At 31.5% G+C, this 13,899-nt stretch overlaps 1 protein-coding gene across 1 annotated transcript in view; it reads left to right on the top strand.

The window, feature by feature from the left end:
- The window catches only part of LOC129095334 (nidogen-1-like), a 36,256-nt gene extending 33,144 nt beyond the window's left edge, over window positions 1-3,112 (top strand). The window contains exon 20 of the mRNA XM_054603738.1: window positions 2,887-3,112. Within this exon, the coding sequence (XP_054459713.1) occupies window positions 2,887-3,005 (119 nt within the window). The 3' untranslated portion in view covers window positions 3,006-3,112. The remainder of the gene's footprint in view (window positions 1-2,886) is intronic.
- The last annotated feature ends 10,787 nt before the right edge of the window (window positions 3,113-13,899 follow it).

Here is a 13,899-nt window from a genome sequence, read left to right as displayed (position 1 = left end):
GTGACGTAGAGAAGCTGTATAAGGCTCTGGTGGCGGTCCTGTCAATCACACTGAGACCTGTCAATCACACTGAGCCCGCCCTAAAGCATACTCTGCTTTATGGTCTATTTGACTCTAAATGGAGCATCGTTTACTAAATGAACATCATGCTGTATTGAAGAAGACTTGAAACTAGAGATTGAGAACATAAACTCATGTTTACAATGTTTACTGAGGGAATAAATCAAGAGAGAAGTAGAGTCATTTTCTCATAGACTTCTATATAAACTGCTGTTAGAAAAGTTATCTTGTTGTAGTTTTTGTACGACCAACATTTGAGGCTGTGGGTTCGTAATCATCATGGGATGCAGCTGGTCTGTTTAACGCAGAGACAGAAACTATGTGCGTTGGTGTTTTTATTGTTGTACATTTAAACAGTGAATATATTGTTTCTTTGCGTTCCCAGGCTAAATAATCTGGGTACAAATTGAAATGTATGGAAAGCATATTTTTGCACGTAGGCGGGTGCATTCATGCATGCACCAGAATGTGTAGAGTTCCCTCCCACCTGTGAAAGCCACAGTGCAATTCGAACATTGCGTGAGCTTTAATGGCGTTGATAGATGCTCGCCAAACTTTGAACAGAGCCAGCTTAGCTGCCGAATAAAAGGAGTCATTTGTATCTGACACTGTTTTATCGATGTTTAAAGATGTCCGACATTGTACTGAATGTTCTACCAGTAAAGACCAACAATAGCATTGTTTTGTGTAAAAAGTCTTTGTCATGATCCAGCTGACTGTGAATGAGCTGCATGTTTGGATTTAAAAACAGTTGCAGATAAACTTTAGCTTTAAAGAACTGAAGAATCCAGTCATTCCTAAATCAATAATTTACCGTATTATGTTGATAAAATCAGACTTTTGTATTGTATTAAATATCATATACATATTACATCTCTATATTAATACAGACAAACACAAAGAACCACTAATGTATCATGTCATCTGTCTGGTGTTCACTGTTGACACTTGCTGACTTAATCACGCCTTTACCTCAGTTTACATATTTATAATTCATTTTTTCTAGCTTTATTTATTTATCAGTATTTATTGCTTTCCTTGTGCTGCTGCAACAACAACTGAGTTGCAACTGAATCATCTTTAGTTGCAACTTTATCTTATTGTTATCAACTCAAGCCACCTCAGTCGTGTTTGTATGAAGAACAGGAACCCCGAGCAGCGCGGTGGAGTCTTGGATCGGAGCACCGATGTACTCAGTGACCGTACTAATTGATTCCAGATGCACATATTAATGTGAACGGATATAAGCGTGGGAACTCTGGGGGAAGTGAAATCGGGGGGGGGATGCCAGCTGTGGATATGGGGACTCACATCTGGCTCCGAGCCCTGAACAATACAGTGATGAGAAACGGCTTCACCGTCCACCTGCTGGTTTTCTCTGTAACACAGACGGGGTTTCGGCCGCCAATGATGAACCGTTCATCCACTTCCTAAAGCTGCAGCCTAACTAAACATTCCTGTTTTACTTGGCAACATGTTTTTGATATCACTGTCGTGTTTTTACAGCGTGCGTCACCGGCGGTCCAATCTGTTAACAAAGACGTTTAACGTACAGCACAGCGCTGAGGGGCGTTTCTCACTCTTGGGCTGTTTGAGAATAAAGGAAAAGGAGGCTTAAGTTGCAGATGAAACCCTCCAGAGTTTGGGATGTTTGGTGAAATCTAGAAGCTGCTGTTGAATTTTTTTCTGGCCCAGAACTACTTCATGGTCAGGGTTTTCTCTCTCTCAACAGAGGAAGCTAAATGATATGATTGGTGGAACGTTTATGTCTTTTATTGGGGAAATTTTGGAAGCATTGGAGGAATCTGACACTGAACTGTTACTACAGCAGCTTTCTATTGACTTTTAATACAGTCATGCTGCCTTTTTAAGATTCTGAACACACTGTCAGCACTAGTGGAAAAGATGTTTAGTTTGGCCTCACAGGTATTATGAGAACAACTACTTTCATGATCGATGATTCATCCGCATATTATTCTCTTGATTAATTGTTCAATCTATAAAACAACACAAAGAAGTGAAACACACCCTTCATAATGTGTAAGAGTAAAAGGTCACTTCAGCAAAATTTCGTTCGACTTTCATAAACTAATACATTCACTAAAATGTAAGAACAAGAAAAGCAGCGAATCCTCACATTTGAGAACCAGAAACCATCAAATGTTTTATGTTGCCGTTTTTGGATTGTGGAGCCTGACAATGACTTCAAAGTTTGTCATAGAAAATGAAATTTGGTATTGAATACAAACCCTGAACCTAAAAGGGAAACATTAGCATTGAAACACATGAATTGGAAAAGGTTGTAGACAAACTAACCAGTGAAAAATATGACAAAGCATTCAAAATATTTTATATTTTTTGCATTCAAATTTTTTTGTTTTAAGTGACATTTTTTTAAACATTTTTAACAGATTTTCCTTCAGTGACAAATTGTTTTAATGCTGAAATATTTTTTCAGTGACACTTTTTTTTCAAACTGACCTAACAAAATATTGTCATTTCAATGCATGGCTTTAAATTTTCAGTTTTTAATGCCAAAATAGATTTTCGATGCAAAATTTAAAGACTTTTGCTAGTTTGTTAGCTTGCTAACATGCGCCTAGCTAACATAAGATTAACTGAAAGCGGAAAAAACTTGTTCCTTATTCTGAAAAAAGTTGCCGCAAGTTGTTGTAAACTTTACATACGATTGCTATTATTATTTATACATTTTAATTGAACCTCTTGTATCTAATGCAGCTTTCTGACAGATGCTTTGACCAGATATAAAGTTTCAGCGTGGGTATTAATGACTTCCTTACATTGTTCCTTTCTCTCCCCTGTTAGCCTACAACTACTGCTCCAACAACGGCGGCTGTTCTCACCTGTGCCTGCCGCGGCTCGGCGGCTCCACCTGCCGTTGCCCGGACGCCGATGACGGGCGGTGCGTGGAGAGGAACCTGTGAGGTCTGCAGAGCGACAATAACACTGCTGCTGCTGCTCGGAGAGAAAAAACAAAACACACTTAACTCAAATTGGTGTTTTTCTACATTTCGTTACTTGAATTGAACATTTCTACAATCATTTTAGAGTTTTATGTGTTTCTGGGCCTCTGTTCAAAGCTCACTGTTTTTATGATGTCACTGCAGGGAGGATCATTTAACTTTCTTCCTGTTATTGTTGAATTCAGAAATAATTTCTGAACTTTTTTGTTCAGAGCGTCGTGTTTGTTATCTTACCGCTGGTTGAAGCTTCTCTCCAAAATGAGAGGAAAGTGACACTAAATCTAAAATACAGGGATTGTTTAAATAGCCAGCAGGTTAACTAAAAACACAGTGACCAACCAGTTGGTAATTATTTGAAAAGATATGAACTTCACGTTATGTTTTTATATATTTTAAAAGGGAAACTCCTTATTGATTAATTATACATGTGGCCTGAAAGATGACTGCGGAAAACAATCAGATATATTTCTCAAATGTTCTGCAATAATCAAAATACTTGAGGGGGAGATTCCTAAGGCTTGAAAATGTTTCAAAAATTAAAAATAGCCTTTAAAAGGTTTCTGAAAATGAAAAAACCTTGACACTCACCAAACAAAAATCGTCAGGAGTCATTCCTGGACAGCTATCGTGAGCTTCTGTGATCCCTCGAAAAAAGCAGACAGTATCCCAAATTTCATTAAGTCTGAATCATAAGCATTTCTGATTCCTGTAACGCCACCTAAAATCAATATAGGCAATAGGCAATCATATCACAAAACAAAAGCATAATGTTTGGGTTAATTCAAATATATTTTGAATCACATTTAGTGAAGACTGGATGAAATTTGTAGGGAGAAACTACAAAAAATGGATGTTGCCAAGACTTTGAAACCAAAAGGTCAAGTGGCCATTTGATGGCACTAAATTGTCCTCCAGATTTGATCTTGTTAAAGTAACTTAACTGTTCTCCATTAAAACCTCTTCTAGTTTCAACATATTAACGAGAGAATTGTACGTTAAATTGCATTGACTTAATGAATTGAAAGGGATATTGTCTTTTATTTTTCTAAAGATCACAATGGTCTCTTATTGACGAAGATTTTCTTATTGACAGGAATTTTCTTCCTGTTTAATTTGTACGAAGATTGATGAAGCCAAAGAATGTGCAGATGTTTTAGTTCTTTATGATAAAATAAAACTACCAATCTGAAATGATTCTCTCTTTTAGCAATCCTATATGATACTATTAGATTGCCCCCATCCCCCAAACTGTATGCTCAGTATTTTAAAAGTGGACCACAAACCTCACCACTATGAACTTGAAGTGGTGTAAGAGTTTAGCAACGACTTCAAAACTTTTTAAGACTTACAAGATTTTTGTATTGTTTTTGCTACAACTCACAGTGTATTTTTTATATGAACTTGTAAATAATTACCTAATATGCAGATGACATGTTTTTAATGGTGCAGATGTTGCCTAAGATCTACCTGATGCTGATGATGATTAACTGTGAAGGTGTATGCAACATGTATGTACTTCTCATGTAACCATCATTGTTACAATGAAGACTTGTGCAGTGATGATTCAGTTCCAGTCACTGAAGTCCGATTTCATCTACAATAAAAGTAAAGAAACAACAAAAACTGTCAAATTTTAGTGTCCACAAGAAACTTATTCTTTTGTTATTTTGCTTTTGAAAATGTAAAAAAAACATGATTACATGACAGGACCGACATTGGGCTCATTGTGTTGTAGGTAAAGTGAGGATCAAGTCAGTGTAGCGTCGGGAAACCCAGCTCAGGTATTTTTTTTTGTGGTAACTGAAACCCCATCAGGGATGAAACTGGTCAGTCCGACGGGGCTGCACAACATGTATGTATGTCTGTTCTGACTCACAGCCAAAGAGGGAACATTAACAGCCTGTTCAGCCTCAATAAAAAACCTTTTTAAATGTACAAAATCAGTCGTTTGAGTTTTGTTTCATAAAATATCTAACTGATGAGGAAAACTGACGCTGACATTTTCACGACATGCTATGAAGTTTTATGTCATTTTTATGACATAAAACTTTACTTTTTATACTATGACTTTATATGACATTTTTGTGATTTTTTTTCAGGACATAAGATTTTATGACATCCTATAGAATGACTTTTTAATAACTTTTTTCAACATACTATACTATTACTTTTTTCCTGACTCTTTCGACATGCTATACTATGACTTTTTTTTACATGCTATACTATGACTTTTTTTCAACTTTTTCGACATGCTATAACGACATACTATACTATGACTTTTTTTCAATTTTTTTCGACATACTATACTATAACTTTTCGACATTTCAACTTTTTTTGACATACTATACTACGACTTTGTTTTTACATGCTATACTATGACTTTTTTACTTTTTAGACTATGACTTTTTTTATGCTATACTATGACTTTTTTTTTTTCGACATATGATTTATTTTTTACTCTTTCGACATACTTACTATGACTTCTTTCGGCATGCTATACAATTACTTTTTTATTTTTTGACATGTTATACGTTGACTTTTATTTGACATGCTATACTACAACTTTTAAGTTACTCTACTATGACTTTTCTATGACATAAACATGACATGATATAGTTTGACTTTTTGAATGCATTTTCATAACATACTATACTTTTTACTATTTTTATGTCTAAGTACTACTCCTGTGGCTTAATTGATGACCCTGTCGCTCCACTTTGGTTCACTGCGATCTTTGCTGGCTGTATCTTGGTAGTCTTGCAGGATCCGGGGTTGTCAGACTCACCTTGGCCGGTGTGGCTCATGTGTGGCTCATTTAGTAAATTATCATCATCCGCAGTCCAAATATGGTGACTTCCATCCATTTGTTGCAAAAAGCCAAGATGGCGACGGCCGTAATCCAAGATGACGACGTCCAAATCGTCGAACTCAAGGCCTCAAAACGGCAGTCAACAAACAACGCTTTCTTCCCTTTGTCATGTGGCTGCTGTTTTGTTTTGTGTTTTGCAGAAAGTTCACACATTCCTACATGGTTAGATGACTGCTTACTGATATCCAAGTTTGTTTTGTAGTCTATAGTTGTGTTTTAAATAAATATGCTTATTTATCACTTTTGTCACTCTTCTTGTCTCACTTAGCGTATGAGTCGGGCAGTGTCATATGACATACTATAACAATTTTTTTATGACATACTATACAAGGACTGTTTATGACTCTTTGTTGAATTTTATAATTTATGGTACTATGACTGTTCTGAAATACTATAATATGAGTTTATTTCGACATGCTATACCATGACTTTTCCGACATGCTATAATATGACTTTTTTCCTTTTTCCGACATGCTATAATATGACTTTCTTTCTACTTTTTCAACATGCTATACTATGACTTTTTTTCAACTTTTTATACTATATGACTTTTTTTGACATACTATACTATGACTTTTTTTCAACTTTTTCGACATACTATACTATGACTTTTTCGACATACTATACTATGACTTTTTTTTTCAACTTTTTCGACATACTATACTATGACTTTTTGTTAACATTCTATACTATGACATTTTTTTTTCTTTTTCGACATGCTATACTATGACTTTTTTTTTTACATGACTTTTTTTCGACATACTATACTATGACTTTTTTTTCAACTTTTTCGACATACTATACTATGACTTTTTTTTTTTTCGACATACTATACTATGACTTTTTTTTTTTTTTCGACATGCTATACTATGACATTTTTTTTTCTTTTTCGACATGCTATACTATGACTTTTTTTCGACATACTATACTATGACTTTTTTTCAACTTTTTTCGACACTATACTATACTTTTTTTATGACATTTTTTCGACAGTCTATCCTATGACTTTTTTGCAACTTTTTCGACATACAACACTATGACTTTTTTTCAACATTTTTATACTATATGACTATACTTTGACTTTTTTTTCGACATGCTATACTATGACTTTTTTTTTTTTTCGACATACTATACTATGACTTTTTTTTTTTTTCGACATACTATACTATGACTTTTTTTCAACTTTTTACATATATACTATAACTTTTTTTCAACATACTATACTATGACTTTTTTTTTTTCATGACTTTTTTCGACATGCTATACTATGACTTTTTTTGACATGCTATACTATCGCTTTTTTCAACTTTTTCGACATGATATACTACGACTTTTTTTCGACATACTATACTATGACTTTTTTTCAACTTTTTCGACATGCTATACTATGACTTTTTTTCGACATGCTATACTATGACTTTTTGTTGACATTCTATACTATGACTCTTTTTTTTTCTTTTTCGACATGCTATACGATGACTATTTTTTTTTTCGACATACTATATACTATGACTTTTTTTTTTTTCGACATACTATACTATGACTTTTTTTCAACTTTTTCGACATTACATATACTATGACTTTTTTTACATCACTATACTATGACTTTTTTTGCGACATGCTATACTATGACTTTTTTTTTTTTCAACTTTTTCGACATGCTATACTATGACTTTTTTTCGACATACTATACTATGACTTTTATTTTCAACTTTTTCGACATACTATACTATGACTTTTTGTTGACATTCTATACTATGACTTTTTTTTTTTCTTTTTCGACATGCTATACTATGACTTTTTTTCAACTTTTTTTTTTTCGACATATTATACTATGACTTTTTTTTTTTGACATGCTATACTATGACTTTTTTTTTTTCGACATGATATACTATGACTTTTTTTTCGACATACTATACTATGACTTTTTGTTGACATTCTATACTATGATCTTTTTTTTTTTTTTTTCTTTTTCGACATGCTATACTATGACTTTTTTTCAACATACTATACTATGACTTTTTTTCAACTTTTTCGACATACTATACTATGACTTTTTTTCAACTTTTTCGACATGCTATACTATGACTTTTTTTTTTTTCGACATTACATTACATTACATTACAGTTTTCAGACTTTTATCAAAGCGACATGCTATACTATGACTTTTTTTCGACATGCTATACTATGACTTTTTTTCGACATACTATACTATGACTTTTATTTTCAACTTTTTCGACATACTATACTATGACTTTTTGTTGACATTCTATACTATGACTCTTTTTTTTTCTTTTTCGACATGCTATACGATGACTTTTTTTTTACTATGACTTTTTTTCGACATACTATACTATGACTTTTTTTCGACATACTATACTATGACTTTTTTTCAACTTTTTCGACATGCTATACTATGACTTTTTTTTGACATGCTATACTATCGCTTTTTTCAACTTTTTCGACATGATATACTACGACTTTTTTTCGACATGCTATACTATGACTTTTATTTTCAACTTTTTCGACATACTATACTATGACTTTTTGTTGACATTCTATACTATGACTTTTTTTTTTCTTTTTCGACATGCTATACGATGACTTTTTTTCAACATACTATACTGACTTTTTTTCAACTTTTTCGACATACTATACTATGATTTTTTTTTTTTTTTTTCAACTTTTTCGACATACTATACTATGACTATACTTTTTTTCAACTTTGACATGCTATACTATGACTTTTTTTCAACTTTTTCGACATGCTATACTATGACTTTTTTTCGACATACTATACTATGACTTTTTTTTTTTTCGACATACTATACTATGACTTTTTTTCAACTTTTTCGACATGCTATACTATGACTTTTTTTCAACTTTTTCGACATACTATACTATGACTTTTTTTCGACATACTATACTATGACTTTTTTTCAACATACTATACTATGACTTTTTTTCAACTTTTTCGACATGCTATACTATTACTTTTTTTTGACATGCTATACTATCGCTTTTTTCAACTTTTTCGACATGATATACTACGACTTTGTTTTTACATGCTATACTATGACTTTTTTCTATTTTTTCGACATACCATACTATAACTTCATTATGATTTTTTTTGACATGCTATACTTATTTATTTTTACTGCTAGACAATGACTTTTTTACTCTTTAGACATACTTTTCTATGATTTATTTTTTACTCTTTCGGCATACTTACTATGACTTCTTTCAGCATGCTATACAATTACCTTTTTATTTTTTGACATGTTATACGTTGACTTTTATTTGACATGCTATACTACAACTTTTAAGTTACTCTACTATGACTTTTCTATGACATAAACATGACATGATATAGTTTGACTTTTTGAATGCATTTTCATAACATACTATACTTTTTACTATTTTTATGTCTAAGTACTACTCCTGTGGCTTAATTGATGACCCTGTCGCTCCACTTTGGTTCACTGCGATCTTTGCTGGCTGTATCTTGGTAGTCTTGCAGGATCCGGGGTTGTCAGACTCACCTTGGCCGGTGTGGCTCATGTGTGGCTCATTTAGTAAATTATCATCATCCGCAGTCCAAATATGGTGACTTCCATCCATTTGTTGCAAAAAGCCAAGATGGCGACGGCCGTAATCCAAGATGACGACGTCCAAATCGTCGAACTCAAGGCCTCAAAACGGCAGTCAACAAACAACGCTTTCTTCCCTTTGTCATGTGGCTGCTGTTTTGTTTTGTGTTTTGCAGAAAGTTCACACATTCCTACATGGTTAGATGACTGCTTACTGATATCCAAGTTTGTTTTGTAGTCTATAGTTGTGTTTTAAATAAATATGCTTATTTATCACTTTTGTCACTCTTCTTGTCTCACTTAGCGTATGAGTCGAGCAGTGTCATATGACATACTATAACAATTTTTTTATGACATACTATACAAGGACTGTTTATGACTCTTTGTTGAATTTTATAATTTATGGTACTATGACTGTTCTGAAATACTATAATATGAGTTTATTTCGACATGCTATACCATGACTTCTTTTTTCCTTTTCCGACATGCTATAATATGACTTTCTTTCTACTTTTTCAACATGCTATACTATGACTTTTTTTTAACTTTTTCGACATACTATACTGACTTTTTTTCAACTTTTTCGACATACAACACTATGACTTTTTTTGACATACTATACTATGACCTTTTTTCAACTTTTTCGACATACTATACTATGACTTTTTTTCTTTTTCGACATGCTATACTATGACTATACTATGACCTTTTTTTTTTCGACATACTATACTATGACTTTTTTTCAACTTTTTCGACATACTATACTATGACTTTTTTTCAACTTTTTCGACATACTATACTATGACTTTTTTTTTTTTCGACATACTATACTATGACTTTTTTTTTTTTTTTCTATGACTTTTTCGACATGCTATACTATGACTTTTTTTTTTTTCGACATACTATACTATGACTTTTTTTCAACTTTTTCGACATGCTATACTATGACTTTTTTTCAACTTTTTCGACATGCTATACTATGACTTTTTTTCGACATACTATACTATGACTTTTTTTCAACTTTTTCGACATGCTATACTATGACTTTTTTTTTTTTCGACATACTATACTATGACTTTTTTTCAACTTTTTCGACATACTATACTATGACTTTTTTTCAACTTTTTCGACATGCTATACTATGACTTTTTTTCGACACTATACTATGACTTTTTGATACTATACTTTTTTCAACTTTTTCGACATACTATACTATGACTTTTTTTCAACTTTTTCGACATGCTATACTATACTTTTTCTTTTTTCGACATACTATACTATGACTTTTTTTTTTCTTTTTCGACATACTATACTATGACTTTTTTTAAACTTTTTCGACATACTATACTATGACTTTTTTTTCAACTTTTTCGACATGCTATACTATGACTTATTTTTTTTCTAACTTTTTTTCAACTTTTTCACATACTATACTATGAGTTTTTTCGACATGCTATACTATGAGTTTTTTTTCGACATACTATACTATGACTTTTATTTTCAACTTTTTCGACATACTATACTATGACTTTTTTCTACTTTTTCGACATGCTATACTATTTTTTTTTTTTCGACATGCTATACTATGACTTTTTTTATTTTTCGACATACTATACTATGACTTTTTTTCAACTTTTTCGACATACTATACTATGACTTTTTTTTTTTCAACTTTTTCGACATACTATACTATGACTTTTTTCGACATGCTATACTATGACTTTTTTTCAACTTTTTCGACATACTATACTATGACTTTTTTTCGACATGCTATACTATGACTTTTTTTCAACTTTTTCGACATACTATACTGACTTTTTTTTTTTCAACTTTTTTCGACATACTACACTATGACTTTTTTTGACATACTATACTATGACTTTTTTTCAACTTTTTCGACATGCTATACTATGACTTTTTTTTTTTTCGACACATACTATACTATGACTTTTTTCAACTTTTTTTATACTATGACATACTATACTATGACTTTTTTTCAATTTTTTTTCGACATGCTATACTATGACTTTTTTTCGACATGCTATACTATGACATACTATTATGACCTTTTTTTTTTTCGACATGCTATACTATGACTTATTTTTCGACATACTATACTATGACTTTTTTTCAACTTTTTCGACATACTATACTATGACTTTTTTTCAACTTTTTCGACATACTATACTATGACTTTTTTTCGACATACTATACTATGACTTTTTTTCAACTTTTTCGACATACTATACTATGACTTTTTTTCAACTTTTTCGACATGCTATACTATGACTTTTTTTTTTCGACATGCTATACTACTTTTTTTTTTTTGACATTGACTTTTTTTCAACTTTTTCGACATGCTATACTATGACTTTTTTTTTACTATGACTTTTTCGACATACTATTTTTTCGACATGCTATACTATGACTTTTTTTTTTCGACATACTATACTATGACTTTTTTTTCAACTTTTTCGACATACTATACTATGACTTTTTTCTATTTTTTCGACATACTATACTATGACTTTTTTTCGACATACTATACTATGACTTTTTTTTTTCTTTTTCGACATGCTATACGATGACTTTTTTTCAACTTTTTCGACATACTATACTATGACTTTTTTTCGACATGCTATACTATGACTTTTTTTTCTTTTTCGACATGCTATACTATGACTTTTTTTGACATGCTATACTATGACTTTTTTTTTTAACTTTTTTTCGACATACTATACTATGACTTTTTTTTTTTGACATACTATACTATACTTTTTTATTTTTATGACTTTTTTTCAACTTTTTCGACATACTATACTATGACTTTTTTTTATTTTTTTTACTATTACATACTATACTGTGACTTTTTTCGACATACTATACTATGACTTTTTTTCAACTTTTTTGACATGCTATACTATGACTTTTTTTTCGACATACTATACAAGGACTGTTTGACTTTTTAACATTTTATAATTTATGGTACTGTGACTATTCTGACATACTATAATATGAGTATTTTTTTAAGTAACACTTTTCGACATATAGTACGATTACTAATTTTGACAAGTTTCAACCGACAGTGATTATTATTACATACTTTTCTATGACTCCTTTCAACATGCTATACTATGACTGTTTTTTTTCAACTTTTTCAGAATGCTATTCTATGACTTTTTTTACTCTTTCGACATGCTATACTATGATTTTCTTTTAACTTCCAACGACATATAGTATGAGTTGTTTTATATTTTTTCCAACATTCTATACTGTAACCTTTATTTAACTTTTTTGACATACTATTCTATAACTTTTTTTGACACACACTATCACTTTTTCCAAATTCTTTAAGATGACTTTTCCAACATAAAATTCGACATTATTTACTGCAACATTTTTCAACATACCATACTATGACTGTTTTATGAAATTACATTTTTTCATGACATACTATACTATGACTCCTTTTATGACTTTTTTCCCCACATGCTATACTGACTTTATTCAAGACTTTTTCGACATAATATACTATGAGTTTTTTTTTGTCATTTTTTGACATGCTAAACTTTGATACAATAAAGTGATTTTTATTGACTTTTTGCAACATACTATGCAATGATCTTTTATGACCTTTATAATTTTATTCACAAAATACTATACTACGACTTTTTATGAAAAGCAAAACGAGGTCTTTCAAGAAAAGAAATATGTTTTCTGCGACCCAGTGTTAGTCTGCTCAATTTGTGATTATGTTCAGTAGAATTTGGTGCACTTTTGTGAAGGGGAGAATTTTATTTTCAAATGGAGTCGTCTAATCCAGTATTTTTTTGTATTGCAGGTATTGACTTGATGAGTCACTGCAAATGAGAAGCCTTTATTTAGAACTGTGGTCTGAGGAGGGGTAAGTGACATTTTGCAGAAATTCACTTCAGGTTATTCAGATCCAACTCCCAGCTGTGTTAACTCTGCCCTTGTGTATATTACTGAACTGAATCTGTAAACTTCAAACGCATTACCTAGTATTAGCTAGTATTTTGTCCCCCTTGTTTTGGAAATGTGGGATGTCCTACCCTATCACATTATACCACACTATGACTTTTTATGACATAATACTATAATATGACTGTTTCATGACATACTATACTATGACTTTTTTGATATACTAAACTCACTTTTTTAACATCCTTCACTTTTTTTAATGACATATTATACCATGACTTTTCATGACAGTATTCATATAACACTCATAGTGTAGTACTATGACTGTTTTATGACATACTATACTATGAGGATTATACAGCTCTATCTGAATCCTCCTTATCAAACTGTTAAATCTAACCGATTACATTTAAATCAATAAAAAAAAGTAGGCATTCGCAAATAAAGTGTTGTT

Source organism: Anoplopoma fimbria, chromosome 9, assembly GCF_027596085.1.
Source record: "Anoplopoma fimbria isolate UVic2021 breed Golden Eagle Sablefish chromosome 9, Afim_UVic_2022, whole genome shotgun sequence".
In the NCBI taxonomy this organism is placed as follows: Eukaryota; Metazoa; Chordata; class Actinopteri; order Perciformes; family Anoplopomatidae; genus Anoplopoma; species Anoplopoma fimbria.
This window is presented reverse-complemented; position numbering and strand designations above follow the sequence as displayed.